Source organism: Sinohyriopsis cumingii, chromosome 1, assembly GCF_028554795.1.
Source record: "Sinohyriopsis cumingii isolate HCF-2022 chromosome 1, ASM2855479v2, whole genome shotgun sequence".
NCBI classification, from domain to species: Eukaryota; Metazoa; Mollusca; class Bivalvia; order Unionida; family Unionidae; genus Sinohyriopsis; species Sinohyriopsis cumingii.
In genome coordinates, this window is record NC_142961.1 from 8,060,311 (window position 1) to 8,085,430 (window position 25,120).

At 38.5% G+C, this 25,120-nt stretch overlaps 1 protein-coding gene across 1 annotated transcript in view; it reads left to right on the forward strand.

Annotated features, from left to right (window-relative positions):
• The first annotated feature begins 3,106 nt into the window (after window positions 1-3,106).
• Window positions 3,107-25,120, forward strand: part of LOC149806385 (very long chain fatty acid elongase 4-like) — a 38,372-nt gene continuing 16,358 nt past the window's right edge. The window contains exons 1-5 of the mRNA XM_089973384.1: window positions 3,107-3,180; window positions 9,762-9,949; window positions 10,724-10,804; window positions 12,310-12,366; window positions 13,733-13,841. Coding sequence (XP_089829510.1) covers window positions 3,111-3,180; window positions 9,762-9,949; window positions 10,724-10,804; window positions 12,310-12,366; window positions 13,733-13,841 — 505 coding nt within the window. The 5' untranslated portion in view covers window positions 3,107-3,110. The remainder of the gene's footprint in view (window positions 3,181-9,761; window positions 9,950-10,723; window positions 10,805-12,309; window positions 12,367-13,732; window positions 13,842-25,120) is intronic.

The window sequence follows — 25,120 nt, forward strand, 5'->3', positions numbered from 1 at the left end:
CCATGACATTATGGTGTAAAACATTCTAAGACCGCCATTATGTCATAATGCACCAGAATAGATCCATGACATTATGGTGTAAAACGTTCTAAGACCGCCATTATGTCATAATGCACCCGAATAGATCCATGACATTATGGTGTAAAACGTTCTAAGACCGCCATTATATCATGACGCACCTGAATAGATCCATGACATTATGGTGTAAAACATTCTAAGACCGCCATTATGTCATGACGCACCTGAATAGATCCATGACATTATGGTGTAAAACATTCTAAGACCGCCATTATCTCATAATGCACCTGAATAGATCCATGACATTATGGTGTAAAATGTTCTAAGACCGCCATTATATCATGACGCACCTGAATAGAGCCATGACATATGGTGTAAAGCATTCTAAGACCGCCATTATGTCATGATGCACCTGAATAGATCTATGACATTATGGTGTAAAACGTTCTAAGACCGCCAGTAACAGTCAATTTCAAGTCTATGGGACGAATTAGAGTATGTAATAAATTCGAATTACGGGATAAGTCAATGCATATAATAATTATGGATTATGACACAAAATCAAAGTAAATACTATTTCTAGTAATGAGACAAATAAGAGTGCATAATAAAATCGGAGTGTATTATAATCTGATTTTATTCTATAGACTTAATATAGCAGTTAACTAAAAATATTTTCCTTACATGTCGTTATCAAGAGGTTGTTATCTGTGAGGATTTTTATGTTTGGAGTGGGGTGCTCCCAATATTTTATTTAAACTATTATAGAAGTCCCACCCAGGCTCGTTTTTGGTTGGAAGTTAAACTAGTGAAAGATAGATGTAAAGCTCCGAGCCCACAGTCAGCAATGCCGATGGTTAGATGGTTAAATATACAAAAAGGATGAAACTCAATGAATAACAATTTAACAACAATTCAATAATCAAATGATTCAAATCCCCAATTGCACTCCTTCCGTTCGACCCTTTAATAGCCTATTACATCACCTGATTATCAGTGATATCGATTTCTACCTGTCCTTCTATTCTACTCATCTGTGGTATTCTTCTCCTATTTCTCCCAATTCCTTCTCCTCTTCCTACCCGACTTTATCCAAATTCTTTTCCTCCTCCTCGATGCACTTTCTCATCCTCCTCCACTTTCTCCTCCAGAACCCTTTTGCTCCTACTCCACCTTTTCTCCACCGACTAGACTTCCAACTGTTTCAGCTAGTCTCACTTCCGTCTACAACTCTTGAAGACCCGGGACTCAATTGAACCCGAAGTTCGGTGTCCCCATAAAGGCTTCCTGTGAAAACGCAAGGACGGTACAATATTTTTCCATAGCCATCTCATCTCACACTACACTCAGAAAATCATCAGATCACGGTTATTACATTTCTTCGGTCACGCATTCATTCACATTTAGATACCCATACATTCTTGTATGGTAAACAAACTTCATACTACAGCACGGTATCAATTACTTCGTATACACACATCAATAAATTCTGTCTCATCAATACATATTCTTAATCCTGTTATACTAAACAATATCACAATAATAAGATACATTTCTTTACATTAAAACTGATAGAAAGTGCACAAACATTCAAATATCCATGCTCTGATAGATGCATACAACCAGTAACTAATCTTACATACTTCACCCATTTTGCAAATTCACAATTCAAGCGTGTGTAAATTCTAACCTAACACATTAATAAAGGGACTGGTTTACTACGAAGTAATCAAAAACCGAACTACAAAATTAATTCTGACCTCAAGCTAATACCTACACGAATCTCTACGTAATTTACTCAAATACGGATGTAAATGAAACACTACAAAGACAATCCTACTTACTAAACTATGCTAGTAATTAAGTATACATACTGCAAATAATTACAATTACGATGCCGTAATATTCTGCAAAAATCGAGCAAATAACTTAATGACTTTTTCGAAGCTTTTTCTTTCCTTAAAATATGCCTCAAAGTTTTACCGCCAAATTACGAGTGGCTTACTCGGAGTAACCCTATTGTCAGCAATATGTCTAGGATAAACTAAATTCATTTAGAAGTTCTCAAAGTATAATTCGCGTCGAATTGTAATCACTCCCTCTATCTCAATTTCTGATTGGATATCGCTGTGAACCAATCAGATCAAACTCAGCAGACAATGTCCACCTCGCTGTCTGTCAACGGGGTACGGATAAGAACACGCCTCGTTCACCCCGCGGGCTTCCGTTGTCAAATGATGGGGCGGTCGGCTTCATCAACTCACGATTCCGGACTTGTGGCTGGTCACTGTAACATTGCGTAAGGGATTAACTCTAACCCACGGTAATCTGTAGACATCAAACACATGGCCGCAGTAATATTTCCAAGGCAGTAGATTATAGCTCATACATGATATTATAGCTGGAGCTTAGCAAACATTTCACATTATGACCTCGCCCAAACTCACCTCATATATTCATGCGCAAAATGGATATTTAAGAACAACGATCTGTACATCGGTCGATAACAATCAATCGATAAACCTGGGTAATAAAATCGATTTAGTCCATAAACGAGTTTCTACACGTACACTAATCTACTTGAATGTATCTATATGGAAATATTGGTATCTTTTGACATTATCTAGTTTTATATTCACATACATTAATATATTGTACACTTACACACGTCTGTCTGTCTGTCTGTATGTATGTATGTAGGTAGGTAGGTAGGTAGTTAGGTAGGTAGGTATGTATGTATGTATGTATGTATGTATGTACTAACTATCCTAAGCATTGTCGACATTGTCGAAGGCTATTACAAAACAGAGTGAGACAAGACAAACAAGAAAGAGAACATAAAGCCGATTGCGAAAGAAAGAAAAAAAACTGGGTTTCTGTTGTTAGAAAGATACTATTGATCTCTCTCTCGATCGATCGATGATTCATGTGAACGCAGGTTTCTATCGCCATTCCTCATTTTATTTATGTAACAATGTCATGGTTATGAGTTATATAATATATTGACTATGTGCTTTTTGCATACGTCATATCAATAAAGTTCTGTTCTTTATTGGTGTCATTATACTCTAATTTATTTTTCAGTCAGTTATATGTGCCAGAGATTCACAAACATGATGAGTATAGGCAAGGAACTGATTGAGTGGGCAATGTCAAAAGGAGGTATGTAAAAAGAAAGAGAGAGTTTCTAAAAATAAAATTTTGAACAACATCCACTGCATTTTAAGATTTTATTTTAGGAATGAGCACAGATTAGGGAGAATATCTGATTCATTGCAAATTTATTACACGCCTTTATATTAGCCAACGACTGTGTATTGGCTGCTGAATCGAAATGCCCGTATTCTTATGATACTGTACATTTGGGTTATGAATCGTATACGCTTACTTTGGAAAGAATTTAAGACTATATTTTGCACTGGCGCATATCAATAGTGAAACGATTGTGAAGTTTCAATATTTAGGTTAATCAACAAGATTTAACACCGTATTACATAATGATCCCTAAAAGAAGAAGGAAATACAGAGTGAAGAAATAGGTGGAAAGAAATAGGCCGAATGAAAACAGGATAAATTAGATAAACGGTCATTCCAGTTGGTATTGAACAATCATTAGAAAAATACGAATGATTTGAAAAGGCCCCGTGTGTTCTATGTTCAAGAGATTCCGGTTTTGTCTAATGCGCATGTTACCCTTATTTTACAGTATCCTAAAGGTAGTAATTTCAGTAGAATTAACAGTAAAGTAATTTATATGCACATCGGAAAGAATCCCACGATTTTCTTGTTGACCGGATATAAATGTTCATTACACAGGGTACAAATATTTACAAAATCGGCTCCATAAATTTTATCAGATATTTGCTAAAAATGTGGTCAACTTATATAGCACTATAGAACAAGATATTTGTTGTTTTTAACCTGAAATCAAAGTAGTATATGGTGGCAATAAGGGGTCTTTTGGAATTAATGGCGGTTACGGGAGTTTAACATTACGTTTGGGACAGTAAAATCCTTTAGGGAAATGAACCGTAAAGGAGAGTCGGACAATTAATCTTAATGATAGGTAATATAAATTTATTGGAACTGGGGAAAACAATGGACATTCAGAGGTAAGATTCTACCTTTATTCTCTATATTTAAAACTTGGAAGGTACGTGGAAATTCAGATTATATATTTACAGACAGATAAAGAGGTTGATCTTATTTTAGGAACGAACCTACAACATTGAATCAGGTTTGTCAAAGACAAGGAATGCATCAGTCTCATTTCTTGACAATCAAACAGACAGAGACATATACATAGACTTAAATGAATATAATAAAATAAAATCACAAAATCCTAAATCAGTACTCTAATGTACTTCTTTTACATCTACATATAAATAACATAAACTGAAGACTAAGGCAATCATCACCACATGTAGAATGTGTATTTGTCAGTGGAGATATAATTATCGGAGAAAGTGCAAGACAGTATGACCATTAAAGAGTGAATACATGTATATGGTTGACAGCTTTGGTTAATGAGTTGCATATTCGAAGTTCTATGACATTTTGTTTTGCCATTTACTTAAATTACGCTGTCGATCTAAACAAAAAAGATAGCCGTAATGATCAAATAAACCACCAAAAGATTTTTTCATCTTTTCTTTGGAAATCATATGCAGAATAAGTTCCTACATGGGCTAGAGGGAATCCAAAGCTTCGTTGATGAAGAAAATGCACAAATAATTGTCCGCACACACATCTGAACTGTTTTTATTTTTGTTGTTGTTTTCTTTTTCTTTTCTTTTTTAAGCTGTAAAGTTAACAACTTTCATTTTGAACACCAAACGGTTATAAAAGTATTTAAATATTAGTTTCTTTTTAAACGGATGTCTTTATATTTGCAAAGAATTATCATATCACAAATAAAAACTACTTCATCTAGTTTTAAAAACGGGTCAAAGTAAACAGTGTACTGCTAACATGGATTTTAAACGAAGATCAATCAAATATATAATTAGTATAGTCTGAAAGCCGAGCTACCAAGGAATGTCAAGAGAGTAATATCGAGCTTTTCTTTCGTAACATTTTTCAAATCTATGAAGTGATCCCTTTTTCTAATAGTGTGATTTATTTTTGTCTAAAATATCAGCGATTTATTATTTATTCTTTTGGTGCAATATTTGTTAGTTATTTAAAACTTCTCAACTATTTAACGTTTACAACTATTGGAGACGGTATGAAGTCTATTTAGATTTTTATATTACGTTTGCGAGGGTATAACACCGTTTGTGACTTTTAACATTACTGAAGTAGCAATAGACCTGTAGAAGAATTTTAACAGGATGGCTAGACGCGTATAATCATACACAAGAACCACACAAAAATTCACTAATATTGTATCGTCCACAAAGTTGAACTTTTGAGGAATTCCACATCAGAACATTTACATATTTTGTTAAAACGGGGTTACAATTTAAAACTTTGCTACCATATAGCATGTTGTTTTCTCATATCGAAGGCGTGTTATACACTTTCAACAACAGCAAAACAACATGGCGATGTTCTGTGGATTTGTTTTATCAAGTTTATGATAGATTAGACAAAGAATGTCTGAATTTGTAAACAAAAGAATAATTGTATTCGTGACTAGGAATATATTTCATATGTCCACAAATCTGTTGTTTCTTTTCCCTTTTTAGAATTTTATATCGCATGCATTTTCATTCTTGGGTTCTTCTTTAGTTATTCTTGCTTTATCACCTCTAGTGTTGCAAAGGTACAAATTTATAACGAAACGTTTGTTACAATACTTACGCATTAGTATCTATAAATAAATGCTCTATTTGCGAAGAGGTAGATACAACCTGTTTTCGTCATTTTTATTTATATGTGTGCATGTGCATTCTGTATTTAAAAATGGAATGAGATGTAGACATGAGAAGCACATTATTTGTTAGCAATGAACGACATATGCACCAATAAAGGTGGCTTGTGTAACGTCGCCCTCTCATAAAGTGGGGTGATTAATTGGGTTTGGCTGGCGTTATCCAGAGGATGACCTCCCTTGATATTATAGCCCGACGGGAGTGAAAGAATAATGGAATTTCAACAGAGAACTGAGCGAGAATACTGAGAAGAAATAAACAATACGAGCCCCCTTTGACAAGAAAATAACAAATTTAATCAGGACAAATTAAAACGGTAATTCAAATTCAAGTTAGATTATATAAGTAGAATTTAACAGGTGTGTCCAATTTGGATTTTGTACATCATCATAACGAGAGGTGAAGAGAGCGCAATGTCCAGGACTGATTGCATCACCTTCATTCACTTTGACCGTATATCAACGTCTCCTAGTTCATCCTTCCTGAACTCTATGTTCTGCCCCTTCACGAACTTCCTGGTCCTTCTATTCTGACCTCGCCCCTTCTTTCTTTCTTTTTCCGTACTCCTGTCTTCGGACTGTCTCGTCCTTCTCTCAGAAAGCTGTACATTAAAGGACAAATTTACCCCATAATACTGTATACCTATTATTTAAATGTACATACAATTCCCTTAAAGTTATTCAGAGCCTGTGGCTATCCACACATCGAGTAAATTCTGACTTAGTATGGTAGGACATTGACCTCGCTTTCCAGCGGCAAGCCTTAAATTACCACGTGAACGACTACTAAGTATTACCGTATTAATATACATATGCTACTACATGTTCGATCACTATTGCATGAAATTCGAAAGAAATGTAACTCACGGCATTCCTTAACTACAAGATTATCCAAGCATTACAAAATCAGATATAATTAGGTAAGTATCGTTAATTCACGATGATCTGTATCGTCCTAACAACAAAGAGTTTTTTCATATCCATATGAAATCCTACACATATGAACATTTGGATGGCATGCAATCAGTTCTACCAATGAACTAATAACTGTATAATTAAAAAAGGTAAATTGCATAGCAATTCTATCATGAACACTTTCAATGAAATTGAATAAAATATATCGCATAATAACTCTGGCATCAACATATTTTCATGAAATTGAATAAAGCAAGCTGCATAACAACTCTAACATCAACACATTTCCATGAACTGAATAAACGATACATAGTATAGAAACCTAGTCACAGCAAACACATTTGCGTAAAACAAGCAATCAAATAATAGAATATTACGTGAAACTAAAATTGTTTACCTCGTCGCTGCTTTTCTTCCAGGACTTTGGTGTCCAAGCACTAAACATGCCTTTCTTTTTACGCGACGACCAACTGGTCCCTTTCTTGTTTCACGAGGAAAGCACTAATCTTTAGGCTTCCACGGAGTCGACTAAGTTTCCCCTTCTAGAAAATTTCAGACTAAAGAATTTACACTAGGGTCGTCACTTGAAAGCCAGATTGTTCTAAAGTGTATGCCCGAATTTATCTACCCAATCGTAGGCAAGGGTCCCTAATCTTTCCAAAAAAAATAATAATTTCTTTCATCAGATTTAGACAACTCATAATCTGTAAGCGACAGTGCGTGACAATTTTCCCTATGAAAATATGATAAGTGGACATAGGTTCCTGCCAAGCGTTTAAGGTTGGTAGCTCAAATGTTTGCTTCTAAAGACCGTTTAAAGATACCCCCGTCAGTCTCAGTGGGTCGGAAATATTGTTCCTTTGAAGTTTACACTGACATGGGGGGAGATGAACGACGAAAGTTCGAAGTGACCTTTCACAAAAGATTTCTCTGGCTTAACTATGATAAGACTTTAATTGCTAAATGCATTCGACTTTAAAATTTTTGTAATTCAAAATTCGACACTTCACAGCTTGCTTTGGAATTTCTTTAAACACACAAGTTTTTAAGTGTAATGTTGGTTTTGGTTTACAATACATGCGATTGAATTCTGGGATTACAATGTATGCTAATTTTACGAAAAGTTTGATTTTTATTTGTTAGAGGTTAGCATAAATGAAACTCAAAAATTGAAGTTCAGTTTAAAATAAGAAATTATAGAATGTTGCAGCAATCTTATATAAAAAGAATATGACGTCAATCATTATTTACAAATTTAAATTTCAACTGACATTCGCTGATTCAGGAGAAAAAGAAAGAGGCACATGTATTCTTAACGAGAGAAGGGGACGGGAAGGAGAGAGATTATTTAAACAGTAATAGCCATAGATGGCGTTTCCTGTTTATTTTTTCTGTTTATTTTTTGATCAACACTTTGATATACCCCATCTCAATTAGCTCAATAATTTACTTTCTTTTTCTTCACATCTCTTTTTATTATATCTCTTTTTGTTATACAAAAACAATTATACAAGCAAAAGAAGGGCACCCTTATCTTATTGACAAAACAATTAAAGCTCATAAAATCTGTGATATCTGGTCTTCGTGCACGTATAATCATTGCACGTATATTCATTAGATGAGGTTTAAATTTTGTCAGAATTTGCACTATTTTATGCTACAAGGATGTGTCTGAATAATGTTTTTTTTTAAACGATAGAACAGCACTGAAACAGGGTGACAATTGTAAACGTCAATTTGACTTTGTAAAGGTCAATTGTAAAAGTCATTCATTGACCGCGCCAGTGGCCTAGTGGTTACAGCGTCCGGCTTGGATGCGGGAGGTCATGGGTTCGATCCCCGGCCAAGTCATACCAAAGACTTACAAAATGGTACTAACAGCTGCCTCGCTTGGCGCTCAGCATTAAGAGGTTAGTGTCAGAATAATGTGACTGGATGGGACATTATGCTAGATGTCTGCGACATGATGCCTTAGTGCTAGACATCACTATAAACTGTCACACTGCATACATCGTAGCGATATGACTGAAAAATTGTTAAAGCTACGTTAAAAATCCAAATCACACACACACACACACACACACACACACACACTCAATCGTTTCTCTTTGGCATGCAAATAATCCTGTATACCTGCAATGATAATGCTTCATTAAATAATCCGTTGTAGTTGTTGTCAGATATCGCGAATGGTAAATGGTGCTGCATACAAATATGTATTTATACAAGCGTCCTGAAAATTTTTATAGACAGCTCTTTTTACACGCGGTTCGACCGTTTTGACCTCTTCAAGCGGACACGATGTATTCCATTAATAGTAGAGAGTTCAATCCTTGCGTGATGTAAATTTTCGTCATTCGTGAAGTGTGGCAAAACATTGGTATGACCCTGCATGGATGACTACTTGAATATTCGCGTACTATTGTCATCTGTGAACCCTGCAACATGGCGACAATATTAAAATTACAAAGGCATTTACCTTCAATGGATGATGTGAATACATGCTGTCCACTTGAACTGAGAAAAGAATGGTAAGAAGTTATTAAAGCTTGTGGCCTTTGTCCGTTCTTGAAGTCATTTGAATCAATACATTTTAACCGCAGCTCCATGTCCCATTTTCGACAATGTTTGAAACCAAAAGTAATCATATCACATCGTTCCTCTGGCATCAAGTCTCTACCAGGATCTACTTCTTTGTAGTTTCTTTGCTTGCACGATTGTCTATTTATCTATTTATTTACCTGAATTGCTAACAAATGCAAGTTTTTCAGAGAATTCGACCGAAAGACATTTCGAGATCAGTTTTAATGAATATTGTTAAAATGATATCTGTGAGGTCCGAAAAGATTAAACATCAGGAGCCCAGAGTCCCCCCACCCCAAAATATAAAAAGAAGTAGAAAGAACATTGATCTAGGACATATATTTGACTACACGGTTTTTATATTCCACAGATCCTAGAGTTCAAAACTGGCCTCTAATGGAGTCTCCATGGCCCGTCTTCAGTATCTTCATGATGTACCTGATAACACTCTGGCAAGGACCTAAGCTGATGAAGCAGCAGAAGCCCTTCCAAATGTTCGAGTTCCTCGTGCTCTATAACTTAGGTTTGGTCCTTATGTCTGTATACATGTTCTATGAGGTGAATATTGTTTTATATTTATGCCCAGAACGTGTTCTGTGAAATAATTGTTGTGCCTAGATGGTGAGTCTGTATGTAGGTTGTATATTATATTGTGATTAACACAGTAATAAAAAAACACCCCATCAGTTAATGCATACTCTTGAGTTTTGTTAAATACTAGCATGGATCAAAACAATTTATTTGTTAGATTTGTTTAGCATTAACAACATTTCGTGCAATTTTCCATTAGTTGGTTTGTTAATGAACGGACACCATTTGGTGAGTAACGTTTCACTGTACACGACAGTCCCGCTTGAAAACAATTGTTAGGTTAAAGGTCACGTGATATAATCAATTTTGTTGTTCTTGTAGAGGTGTGTATTTGGGTGCGCATAATGTTTGGTCATGTACTCACGCATGACAGCATGCTGACATCAGAGCCTTGTATGCGTGTTTGACTCATTGTCGTTAACCCATCGATACTGAAATCTATAAATTAGATTATTTTTAAGTGAATACCTTTGCTATTGTTTTATGGTCGTATAATTTTAATTACACTCTGCAATGGAGTGATTCTCAGTGGCAGACCATAGCTGTCACATGGCGTCGATTGGTTTATATAGCACAGTGATACGGTTAGTTGTACTTGCTGATTTTCTTTTAAGATTTTGCACCTTTTTCCTTTCTTTTTCACCTTGCTCGTTCTGTTTTGCAAATAACGATAATAGACCGAATTAACAACAACAAAGATACGAATCTGAATTTACAAAAGACAAATGTCTTCCTTTTCAGTTGGTCACGTGTTCATACCTTGCAGGATATAGTTACGTGTGCCAGCCTGTTGACTATTCCACCGATTCACTCGCCATAAGGGTAACTTCTCTTAGAATGTTCTCACTAGATTTCTAAAATAATAGACATCAATTACCAGTGATATCGAAGTAGATGATAATCGTCACATTATTCTGCAAGAATACAACGTTTTTTTTTCTTCTTCTTCTTTTATGTGCATTTAGACTGGTCTTGCATCGTTGCAGGTGATGAAGTCATTATTATATCCTTTTTGTGTACATGTATACAATTTGTGTTGTACTGTACATTTTTAATGCGAACTAAAACGACCAGTGAAGTATTGTCAGTGTTATCGCATACTTTTTATAGTTTCGGTTAAAAGTGTTTTAGAGAAATATTCTGCTTGTCCGTGAATTTGCACGTATATGCGCATTTCTTTACTAAACACTGCAAATTCTCCTTCAAAATTAGAGTCAGTAGTCCGAGTTCATTTTGTACTCGGATAGATTCATAACAACGAAGAACTTGAATATTTAAGTGGGCTGTAGATGTGCGTAGCAATCTTATTATTTTGACCGATCCTCCTGGGTTCATATATAGGAAGTGTCAGAGGGGATGAACTCTGTGGAGGCAAACTAAGAACTGTATACAATATTGGTCTGTTTCTCTTGCTACGAATCTATGGTCTTAAAATAAATAAAACGAAAGAGCAGAACTAATAAGTGTTGTATAATTGAAGATCTAATTTATTTTCCGCAAATATAAAGTGAAAGAAGCAAAAATAACTTGCAGTATGGTGGACGAAACCCTGAAGTCCTAAATGTTCTATCATTTCCAAAAGTTTCAAGTAATCTGAATGAGAGACACATGTATTCCAGATGACAGTCTGTATTGTAAAGCTGTATGAACAATACAGAAAAATTACTGTTATAATTCCATATTGTCTTTAAATGAATTTGCTGTCATTCGGTACATCGATTATATATCCAAACAGTCTTTAAATAAATACTAAAGCATTGTAATTCCATAATTCCAACGAATAATTAAATTAAATAAATTAAAATCCTCTCAATATAATTCTTCCAAAACTGATAGTACTACTTAAAATGCCTAATTCTATGAAATAATTCTCTAATATAGAATACCAATACGCATTAGAGAGAATGCAATACTAGGCTTGAATGAATTATCTCTGTATTTCGAAATCATTCTATCGGTAAACAGATCAGCTGTTCGAACACCGACTGATCATAAATTAGGTCGTCTTGGGTTTTCAGCACTCATGTCCTGGATTTAGCTCACGTGATGTTTACCTGACCTATAACATACCTCAACCTTGGAACTTTATGCGAACTTACTATCATGCGCTATTAACATAAAAATGTCGTCAACTAATTGCTCCTTTCAAAAGCCATTATTGTGAAAATAATACACATTATATATATATATATATATATATATATATATATATATATATATATATATATATATATATATATATATATATATACTTAACACTTTGCTGTAGACTAAAAATATTTGTTGTTCTTCGCAGTAGCATATAGTGAAATATTTCTTTGTTCCAGATGGCAAAAGTTTGTTGGTGGTATTTCTTCTCCAAAATTATAGAACTTGTTGATACGGTGAGTAGAATCTATTCCTACATTTCTGTTGGGTATTTGATCAAATTAACCGTATTTCATCGAACGTAGAGTAAATACAATGCAGGGGCATAACAAGTAGTAAAGAATTACTAATTAATATGTCATTGATACAGTCATCTGTAATTCTATTTTCAGGATGCATGTATTTGTCCTTATATGTCTACGTATCTTTGTATTTTGTACACAATATAATATATAGCTAATATTCCTTTATGATAATTGATAAAATATCCAGATCATTATTAGTAGTAAACATGTTTATTTCGATCTGAGTTAAAGATACAGTCTTGATTCTGACCTTAGAATCTTCCAGAATGGAAAGTTTCTATAAAGTGATAGAGTCTTAACAGGTAATGGTGACCTAAGTTAAGTAGAGGGACATATAATTTGGTTTATACTGGGATTATTCATTCTTGCCTGAACATATGAAGCATACACATTCCATTCGTATTGTTATGTTCAGTTTTTAATTTGGCTGGATTTATTTATTCAAATTATTATTCACTTGAATTATAAAGTGCTCAATAATATTCCTCGAAAGAAACATTAATTTGGAATTATAGTGAATTCAGACAAAAGCGTTTTGGATTATATTATTGTCATACATCAGAAGATGTTAACACATCGACACAATCCACCACTCGCACATTGGCTCATTAGAGACTACTGGCACATCAACATATTTAATTTTGGAACGTATTTGGAATACATACCACTGGAATTCAATTTGAACTTCATTCGTTTGGACTTATGCTATAACTTTTAGGACCATTTGGTAATTAATTCACAATACTGTAAGTTCTTTTTAAATCTTCACTTTTTTAATCTATTGAAATTAATTATTTGTTTAAGTTTACAAAATTTGAAACATGCTAGTTTTCGCTTTTTCTGTTACTTATATAACAAGACCAAATAGTCCAAACTATCTATCTATATATATATATATATATATATATATATATATATATATATATATATATATATATATATATATACATACATACATACATACATACATACATACATACATACATACATATATATATATATATATATATATATATATATATATATATATATATATATATATATATATATATATATATATATATATATCTGTGTGTGTGTGTGTGTGTGTGTGACTTGTGTACAAACTTTACTCCTCTGGGACTATTTCTCGTGAAAATTCTATTCTGTCCACGTCAAAAGAATCGTTGCAAATAATCCCAAGATTGTAAGGTTCGGGGTTTAATTAAGATCCGAAAATGCCAGGAACAAGAAAATAACTTTAGATGGAGAGGATCTGCTGTGCATTTTGTTAACTTCGTGTTATTATGCTTTTAAGGTGTTTCTTATACTGAGAAAGAAGCCCATCAGTTTCATACACGTATACCACCACTCTACCATGCTTTTTAACTGGTGGTTAGGAGTGAAATTTGTAGCAGGGGGACAATGTGAGTATTAGCTTTTCTCCGATGCCTGTGTTTTGCTTTTCTAATTCTTTGTCTCTCAGTCTTCTTTAATGTTTTGGACCTTCTAGAGTCTCACTGGATCATGATATTATATTATAAATTAAAATCCTAGATATTATGAAAAGGGTTGTTTATCTATATTAACTTTTACACAAAAACTTGAACCTTGAAATCCGGTTCGATGTGCAGCAAAACAGATATCAATATTAATCATTAAGGCACTATAACAATTGGCTAGAGTGTCTTGTAGACCTGATGCAACTTCCGACTATGCTTGCCACAGTTAGTACAACGTAGTAGTGTCCGTTTGATCGAACCTAATGATTACAGCAGCTTTAGCGGTGACCAATAATCAATCATGTCAATTAACCAGCATATATCAGTAGTGAAGTGGGGCACTTTAGCCTTAATGGGAATTAGCATTAAAAACACCCCTGGGTCACTTTAGCCTCAATGGGAAATTTAACATTACGAAAACACCTGGGTCACTTTAGCCTCAAGGGGAATTTAACATGGGAAAATATTTTGGGTCTGTTGAGCCTCAAGGGGAATTGAACATGGAAAATAATCTTGGGTCTGTTGAGCCTCAAGGGGAATTGAACATAGGGAATAAATCGTGGGACTGTCTAGGGACAAGAGGAATTGAACAGGGGATTTTTTTAAAAATAAAAAAATGGGGTAGGCAATTGAAAGTCTATCTCTTTTCGAGAGATGTGGGTGGCCCTGAAAAGGGCATTTGGGTTTCTTCTTCTTCTTCTAACTCCGCCACTTCTTCCACCATCCCCTTATCTTTCCTAAAATTCCTTTCTTCTTCTCCTTCGTCTCTGGCATCCAGTCAGGATGGCCTAGCGCTCTGAATTTCTCCTGTATTCGTATCGAGTTATGGTTGAGTTTGTCTAAGTTTTCTGTTCTCTTTCTATTTTCTTCTTCTTTTCTTTCCTTAGACCACTTTTCTTTGATGTTCTTGACCTCTTCGGTCAGCACTTTCCTCATTACTTCTTCCGCTTTCTTAAGCTTGTCTAAGCCCCACTTCACAAAAGACCAATCTGTCCATTCTACAATATCTTCTAATAAACACCTTACACTCGTCACATAAACTATTGCTTCTTTCAACTTGCCCACTTTCACATACGGTGGGTTAATGAAACCTCTGATTCTCTTCTCCTCATCCTCTATCATTTCTTTCACAATATCGATGGCTAAGTGGAGGCTGGCTACTTGTCTTGAGACGAAGTCTTTTGTCAGTGCATGCCTCCATTCCTGTTCGAGCCTTTCTGCTACATTCAATCCATCCACCATCCAATACCAACTTCCCATAAGGTTGTTATACAAAGCTGAAGCTGCTGGCATCTTCTTGTTTGCTTCTTCCGTGGAATGGGCTCCAATGGCAAACACTGTTAGTTTTATAGTTAAAGCGCGGACGTGAAGGAAAATATCCCCTACCTTTCTCATTTCATATTATCTACTATCCACATACGTGAAGCAGCAATAAACTAACCCCAAATCTACTATGCACAAACGCAAAGCATTAAAATGAAATCCTAATCTACTATCACACAAACCAACTTAAGCTCTTACATAACCCAATAATCTACTATCCACACAAACGTACGTGATCGCTTACAAACACACACACACACACACACACACACACACACACACACACACAAATAAAAAAGAGTCAGCGTTTATATTTACACTACTCTACATACACACACATTGGCAAATCGATCACTATTTCTTTTCCAAAGGTTTGGATAGCCCTGAAAAGGGCTGTTTGTTTTTTAACTCCATGGCACCTGGTTAATGATGGCACCTTCCAGGCCTGGCACCACACACACATCTTCTTCCCCAGTCTCTTTTCACTCCTTTTTGGGGGAGAGCAGAGGCGGGATAAGTGGCTTCAGAATCCCAATTTTCTGTCTCTGGGATTCTGAAATTTCCTCTCTCCTTTTCCTCCTCTTCTTTTTTTCTTCTTTCCTCCTCCTCTTTCATCCTTCCCTCTTCGACAATGGCCTCCGCGGCCAGTTCATTTAGTATGCGCCTGGCATATTCCAGGTGCATCTGGAGTTCTAGAAGCTTTACAGTTCTGGTATTCATTGTCTTGTTAACGAATGAACAGCGTAGCTAGACTGCCCAGCGATTTTCAATTTATACTAAAAGCGCGCACGTGAAGGAAAACATCCCCCTAAAACAAAATTGATATTACCTAGATCATGACCAAACAACGCGCCGACCTAAAAGAAACACTCACTCACTTTTTTATACTACCCATTACTAATTTAAAAATTTTCATTAATCACTTCAATATACTATCCACATACGCAATGCAATCAAACCCCAAATCTACTCTCCCCACACGTCAAACAGCAAACAAAAAACATGATCATGATCTACTATCCACACAAAATTACGTGAGCACTTACACACAATCATATACACAAACACATACACTCACACTATAAAAAAGAGTCAGTGTTTATATTCACACTACTCTACATACACACATTGGTAAATCAATTGTTATTTCTTTTCTAGAGTATTGGGTAGCCGTGAAAAGGGCTGTTTTATTTGTTTGCTATGGCAATCTTTTAGTTTCTAAGAATGCGATGTCCTCTGACGATAGACTTTCTGACGATAGGTCTGCTTCTTCGGAAAGAGAAGAAGAACTCTTTGGTGTCGATACGACAATCGACAAAGCCTCTGTCAGGTTCAGGTTGCTGCTGCTGTTGCTGCTGTTGCTGCTCTCTCTGCTGTTTCTGAAGTCTGTAGTTCTCTGTCCATTCTTCTTTCTCCCTGTTCACTTCTTCTCTGAAGAGCTCTTCTATCAGGTCTTCAGTGACTTTTAGCATTCTCACATTCTCTATCTCTTCTGGCTTCGGTATCAGACTGTGTCTGACCCTATGCAAATTCACGTAGGCTTCGTTTAGCTTAGCTAGTTTGGAGCACATCTTCATAGGAGGATGAGTCGACAATGGATGGTTAGACTGGAGGCTACCCCGGCTTTAAAGTCAAAGCGCGGACGTGAAGGAAAACATCCCTACACGGTTTTCGAGCCGGAACTTTCAATGAGTGCCATGAGAGGGATAGTAAGAAGTCAAAGAGCATGAATCAAAACTCTTATAGCCAAACAAAAGACAAAGGCATTTTTGTCAAAACACAACATTTTTTATTCAAAATCACTTAATACTAACAAACAACTATAACATTTTTAATAATAATAATTCAACAATATAACATCAAACATTTTTTTCTAATTACAAACATTTTTTTCAATTATCACTCTACTTTAAACAGGGTTGACAACGTTGTGAATAAAATTGTGATTTCCACTGCTGGAAGTCATTAGGCCATTGATGGACACTACGTTTCCTAGCTTGAGACAAAAGATAAGCATAATGGTCACAAAACCATTGATCTACTTTCACATCGTTTCTAGAAGAAGGACGAGGATCAAAATGAGTCGCTAAATGTTCTAAAGAATAGCCCAGGCTGCGATGATGCAGAAAATACACACAGTACTGTCCACAAACCAAGGAATCTGTGCCTTGTAATTTCACATTATTGAATCGGGTGGTCTGAGCATTTCTTCTCATAAAGTCAATGATATCGTCTTCCAAAGGGGGCAATCCATACAAATCGAAATATTCCACACATCCTTCTTGAGGAAAGTAGACGGCTACCCAGTGGGTTCCTGGGAGATGACTGTCGTCCGTGTTGATCACATAAGCTAGATGGTCTTGAGGTTTACAATGAGGGAGTTCATCTTTAGCACAGACGACAGGATTCCAAGAAGCCGTGTACGAGCTGTGGTTCAAAAGGTAATAAAGTTCCCAGGTATCCATTGATTTGTGTGGTTTTCTTCTTCACAGGTAATGATAAGTGATCAATTCGATCCTGACTTTTTGCTTGAAAATGTCTGACAAGTAAAAGGCCTTTAGATCCGACTTCTTACTCTGGTCAAAGAGAGATTCGATGCGACGGCACTCCAGAGACGTTAATGGAGGAAAAGAATGTTTATCCAAGCCTTTATACCACTCGTTCAACACGAATTCTATCTCGATGTGATCCCAAGCTTTGTCCAGATATTCGTCCAATTTTTCTTCTTGACTTAACATCAGACATTTGTCGTGTTGAATTTGACTGGGATGATCGTTGTGACATCCATAGCACTCTTCCTTGATCAATTCTTTCATTATATCTGCCAGGACTGTTGCAAAACAGGAGACTAAATAGGCTTCTTGTTCTGGCCATCTTGACTTCATCATGATAACTTCTTCGTCTTGGGATTCTTCTTCTTCTTCTTCCACGGTCTCCTCACATTCCATCTTCAAAGTTTCTCCACTAGGTAAAGAGGGATAACAGTCTTCCATGGCTTCTAATAATCTAGAATGATTTCTCTCAAACTGTTGATTGCTATGGTATTGTCAAATTCTGCATACAGTAGGACGTTCACTGTGTGATGTGGAGGTGGATTTGCAAACTGAAGTTCCACACGAATCTGACCCGATTTTATAGGGTGGAAATGTCCCTTGTCGCTGCCTTGGTCTGGAGTGAAATCAAAACCCCACAAAGCATAGCCTCCTGCATAATCGTCGTACGAAATACTGTGACTGGTGTTGGTTCCTAACTGACCGGTGGCTTCGTACAGGGACAAGTACGATCTCAAATAATTCTTCGCGACACCAAAGTTAGGCTCAAAGGGTCGGGTACACAAGGTCTTGCCGTCGCGACTGACTTCGATCTTGGACACATTGTATGTTGAAACTCAAAAGGATTTTGATCGTGGGTTCCGTTCAAGGCTGAATTCCTGACGATACCAACAATCAAACGCTTGGGTAACTGTCATTGGAACAGATGATCTTCGATCATAGATCGCTGTCCAGCGGGAATGGTGAACGTTTTCACTTCTACGCGTCGTATCGGATACTTGGCGGTCGTTCTGCTCAACGTCTGACTGACGTCGTTTCCCACTTTAGGTAACACTTCCACACGACGCACGTAAAGTCGGGCTTCTTGAATGATAGTTTTGTATTCATTGGCATGGGCCATCAAATGGAAAGCGGCACTGTTACGATTCAGTCTCAGACGGATATCCACCCCGTTCAGCAAATACTTTTCTTGTAACCACATGTCCAAATGCAAACGATCCATCAGTTCTAAACTTCGCCCTTGCAGAATTTTCTTACGACGGTCGTTAAACCCCACATTGTGAGGATTGTCATCTTCTGTCAGGACTGTGTCGCTAAACGTGGCTACACCTGCCGTGTCAGGTTTCCATACCACGCAAACATCCAGATGAGTATTCTTGGCTTCTTTTCCGTACGTCAAGAGATTTTCCAGGTAGGCACGATATGGGTAAATATCCATGCTGCTGCTGACCAGTTTGTTATTCAAGTACAAGTCCACTTCGCTGAAAAAGGAATGCATGAAATTGTTGACAGGAGCTACTCTAGCATCGCCTCCTGGATTGGTGTTGTCCGTTTTGATCACTTTCACTTTCAAATACAGGTAACTGCTATTCAGATCGATGTAATCTTCGGGCTGTCCTTTGATTTCAAACTCGATGAGAGCGGAATCCGTCAAAGAGGAGACGGGATGAAATTTCACCCGCTGAGATTCTTGCATCGTCATCGTCGTGGGGGGCATGGCAAACAGATCCAGTTCCGACTTGGAACAAGCGCAAGACTCTCGGTGTATCATTTATCTCTGTGTCTTAATAATCGAAAACGTCTAAGTCTCGAACGGTTCTTCTTTTCTTTGCCTTTCTAGCTTTAGACGTGTGAAGTCTGGTGAAAGGGTATTTTCTTCGTCGTCTCATTCTGCCTTGTCCTTGCTGAATGCCTGACTCGGTAGCGTGCAGGGCATTTATAGGTGTTTCTCGTCGATCCAAAAGGTCTTTGCCCGTTTGCAGCAAGACATTTTTGCCTGCCCTGATGAAGGCTTCTTTAGGGTTTTGTTTGTCGATGATGACATTTTGGAGAAATTCTTTGCCTTGTGTCAGTGCGGCATCTTTCAAGGCGTGCAATCCGCGTGTCACCATCGGTTTCAACACCGGGACCACCGAACGAAAGGCCGATTTTAACATATCTCCTAAACTGTGTCCTCGCTGTCGAGCAACCCCTCGGTACGCTGGATACATGACTTACGAGTCGTGAGAGAACCGTTTTCGAAAATGGAGTTTCACCGTGACTTTCCCTTTGGTGAATGGAATATTTTGTCCCAGATCTCCTTTTATAGCAATGTTGACCGTGTCCAAATAAGACTTACTCACAGGCAAATAGTGAGGATGTACAAATTCGCGGTGAACGTGGTTAGTGTTTCCACCTTCCTCGTCAGTGGTCGTGGCAGAATCCACTTTGAAAGGAATGACACGCAGTAACGGCACAGAGGTGTGTCCCACCACGTTGCACTCCACCACATCGGAGTACACAAACATCAAATTCAGTCCTTGGTTCAGTTCTACCGGGGCACGAAATAACTTGCTAAAAGACTCGTTGTCGTAAATGATTGGTAATTCGTTTTTCTTGAGCATGGCCATTCTCATGTCCATGTCTCCGCCCAACATGTCAAACAATTCAGGACAAAATAAAATGGACACGATTTTACTCCCGTCAAATTTCATCAAGAAGCGACGAGCTGCTTTGTGGTATTCCAGGGTGACACTTTTTTTGACACTTTCCAAAGCTTTCAGAAACACGACATTAAACCTGGAGGCTATGGTACTTACCAAATGTTGACCACTAAAATAATAGCCTGGGGGGAACGAACAAGTGATAGGTGGTGTACTTTTGATTTTGTGTGCCAGGGGTTTTGATGTTATATTTGCCATGGGTATCCAAGTACTGTTGCATTTGCTCGTCATAAACTTCCACGTCAAAAGAATTTTGATTGGGAAGGATATTGAGGACTTGGGTCGGGTGAATGATTTCTACTAAAGCCACTTCCCAATGGGCTTCGTGATCTAATGGGATGGTCTGAGGTAATTTGGCCGTGTAACAGCACAACGTGTTCTTGGGAAACACCTCCATGGAACTGTCACTGGGTAAGGTTAAGTAAAATTGGTTTTGGTGACTCATAATTCCAGAGTTCTGTGGCTGTTTGAGGGGTTACTGGACGTCAGAGGCGTGTCTCCGCCCAAAATAGGGTTGTTGTTGTTATTGGAGTGGTGACTGACACTGGCACTCTACACAAGGCTCCCGTTGTTCACGTTGGAAGAGAATTTCAGGGAGGGATTGGGAAGCAGATAACCGATGCAACTGCTCAATAAAATGGTCCACAATTGTTTGTCTCCTTGTTGTTGTTGTTGTTGTTGTTGATCTAGGGTTTAACGCCATTTTTCAGCAGAAGATAGGCTATACATGGCGGCCAGTATAGCTGGTGGAGGAAGAACCCTGGAAAACCCAGGGAAGAACCACCGACCCACGAGAAGCTACTGGCAGGCTTTCCCACGTACCCACGCTAGCCGAGCCTTGGACTCGAACCCACGCAGACAGAGGTGAGATGGCAGTGATCCGGAACGGTGAGCGCTTTAGACCACTCGGCCACTCGGGGCCCCTTGTCTCCTTGTTACAAACTCAAATTGGCAATGACTGCACCGATGACACAATACACCACGAAGATTTGGCAGAAAAAGACGATTTGCCTTTTAGGCACACGTTCTCCACACCACACCCACAAGGGTTGTTTCTGTAAATCTTTCAGAGAAGAGCTGGGTGAAGGAGTGGTCGACGTAGCTGCGTCTGTGTGAAAGGGCATGATGGTCACTTCTTTTTATAGTCGATGACTTGCGAAGCGTCGATCCAAGAATCAAAACTGGGTGGATATCCTTTCCAACGTACTTTGACTTCTTTGACACGTCGTTTGCCCACTTTACGGGTTCTGCGTTCAAGAATGCTTTCGATGTCGTACACGTCGTCTTCTTTTTTGGTGACACGTTGTAACTCGGGCAAATAAAACGTTCCTTTGAGCACTTCTCCGTTCATGTCTTCCAATTTATAGACGGCAGGATGACAGCCATGCACTCGTCCAGTGACACGAAACAATTCGGTGGTCCAGTTAGGTAAGTAACCTTTGTCGAAAGTGCGTTTGGTTTTGCCAATGCGTACCCAGTCTCCTACGGCCAACACTCCACTTTTCTTGGGGACAGCCCTCGTCGGGGACGTACCAAACAGGCGCTCAAACACCAGCAGTTCGTTCTCGGGAGTCACTTCTTGCGGGGCACGTCCAATGCTTCGATGGTAAGATTGGTTGTACGCTTGCACCAGGTGCGGTAGGATGTCGATGTACTTCAGAGTGTGGTGATGCGTAAAATATTTCCACATGCGTTCTTTCAAAGTACGTTGAAAACGTTCCACGATGCTGGCTTTGGTTTCAGGATTCTCGGTGGTAAAAAAAATGAATGTCACGTTTCTTTAATTCTTTTTGGAAAGCTTGGTTCAGAAATTCGGTGCCTTTGTCCGTTTGCCATCAAAGAGGGTGACGACCGCTTTCTTTCAACACTCGTTGCAGGGCTCGCACTAGCTCGCTGCTCGATTTGGAAGTCAAGGGTACGACCCAGGCAAATTTGGAAAAAACGTCGATGACACAAAACAAATATTTGTAGTCGCGATTGTAGCTGGCCAAATGAGAGACATCGGCTAAATCGGCTTGCCATTGATGATCGATGCCTTCCACTCGGGTGCGACTTCTGGAAAACTTGCGTCGAATGGGTTTGTGTAAAGTGTAAGTAGCTTGTTCTTGTAACCATCGTTGCACTTGAGGTAAACGGAGACTTTTCAGTCGAGTTTTGGCAGCACGATACAATTTTTGAACTCCTGCGTAACCTGCAGGATGGGAGGGATCGTAGTAAATGCTGGCTAACACTTTTTCCATTTTTTGTTTGTGTGTTAATAAGGCACCCACTCTTGGAAGATGCTACTCTTTTTCTCTTGGGGTACTTTCTTGGATTGCAATGCTTTGCGTGTGCGACCGGTAATAGGTGTCGCAGAGGAGGATGTCGGAACAGGGGATATCGGTTCTTGTTTCACTTCTGTCTTCACTTCTGTCTTCACTTTCTTTTTCTCTTGTGATGAAGAAGGGATGGCCATCATCTTTTTAATCCATCCAATTCTGGAGGTAGGTGGTGTTGCTAACTTTCGTACTTCTTCTGGTGGAGTTTGAAACTCTTCTTCTTCTTCTCCTTTTTCTGTCTTGGTCACTGGTAGTGGTGGTGGTGGTACTGGTGATGGTGCTGGACTTTTCATCAAGATCTTAAAATCTTTCAGAGTGGGAAGAGCTGTTTCGTCTGAGGCTTTCTGGTGAAAGAGTTGCAGTCGTTGCAAGAGTTGACCGTACTTTTGCGATTTTTCTGTTTCGGACAAATCTTGGCGATCCATCAAGGACTGCAATTCGTGTTGTAACTGGGACATCTCGTTCAAATGGGGATTGGGAGGTAAATGCGGGGTGCGTTGTTCTTGCCAACGATGGTATTCCATCCATCGTTTGTAAGGTACTAAAGCTAGTTTTCGTCCTTCCATGGGGTTGTCAGGGGTCGATTCTGAGATCTTGGGACTTCAGAGGGCCTTTTTATCTTGCTCCCACCAGTCCTCCCAACATGGTTCCCAAGACTCCTTTCAGCAATGGACCTAACAAGAGGGGTAAAATGCCTCCACGTTGGACCAACATCTTCTTCTTTTGACGAAGGGGGATTTTCTTTTGAACCATTTGGCGAAGAACTTGACGATGTTTGCCTAAGCATTGTTTCTGGTGTTTGGACAAAGGGATCGTGCTTTTCAAGACGTTCAAACAACATTCGCACACGGTATCGATGACCTCTTTGGAGGCTGATTGAATGAGTTTTTTCGTAGGGGTGGAGAAGCTTTGGACAGGACAGATAACATGTCCCCATGTTTGACTAAACGAGGAGGCAGTCCTTTCCTTTTCTTTCCTTGGGGTTGTTTAGAAGAGGGATGTTTTCTGGAGGATGACATCTTTGAGTCTTCAGCACCAAAAACACTGATACCCCTACTTAGTCACAGGCCTTTTTTATACTGGAACGCGTCGCCACTGATTGTCTTTACGTCGTATCAACTTCAGGACAGGCATGCCACGTCGTGCAGGGGTACGTAATGGACTAAATCGAGCCAGTTCTTGCTTGGACAAATCCAGTAAACTTTGTAACATGCCCGATCTTTCTTGGACTTTGATTTTGGGAGAAGGTACTTTGTGAGCAGCGGGCACTGCCACTAAATTGGAGGGTCCTGCCACTGGAGAAGTTCTTGGGGTCATCAACGGAGAAGTTCTTGGTGTGATCAACGTCTCCAAGTACTCTTCAGTTCTTGGTGACATCAACGGAGAAGTGAATGAACCTGAGGCTACCGGAGACGCAGTCACCGCCGTTTCTGGTCTTGGTTTGTGAGTGTAAGGTTGCGTCCTGGCCGAAGTGCTTTTCTTGCGACTGGTTTTCTTCTGTGGACTTTTCTTTTTCTGGGGACTTTTTCTCTGTTTCTTTCTCTGGGTGCTTTTCTTTTTCCGGGGTGGTGACTGGTAAGAGGAGGGTCCCGCCACTGGAGAAGTTCTTGGAGACACGAGTCTCCTTGGAGACTTGGCCTTGCCACCGTGTCTCTTTTTCTTCTTCTTGGAGCGTCGTTTGACTTTTTTCTTGGGGAGAAGTTTGGAAGCATTAGGATCCCATCTTAAGAGAGAGCGAATGATGACCCCTCCTAGAGTACCGCTCCCTCCAGGTTTCAAAATGATTTGTTTTTTGGTTTGAGTGTCGATGCGAGGATCGGCCAGTTGGGTCAAAGCGACTTTGTTTCGATCACAAAGCGTTTGGGTTGATGAAGAATCTGAATGATTCCTTGGAGTAAATGACGTGCCGTCACCGTGAACCATCGTAAGACTTCTTTGAGACTAGCTTCTATGACACGAGCTCGTGTTTGTGGATTTTTTTCTCGACTGATGCCATACAAGGCACGAATCAATTTGACGGGAAGATGCGACTGAAGGGACGTCATGTTCAAAATGTGTGTGAGACAGACGAAAAGTGTCTGAGGTTTTTATATATATTTTTTTTTTTTGTGGAATGAAGTTAAGTCGAGGACGGAGACGTGTACAGGACAGGCCCTCCGTCTTGGCGCCAGTGGTGAAACAAGTGGGTACGAAATCGCAAATTATCGGGGGTCGTAGGTTTCAAATCGACACGTAAATAGGCGTGTTGAGTTTGAGTGGCATCGTCGTACGCCTGAGTCAGCCAAGGTGTCGCTAACTGTTTGGCTAAG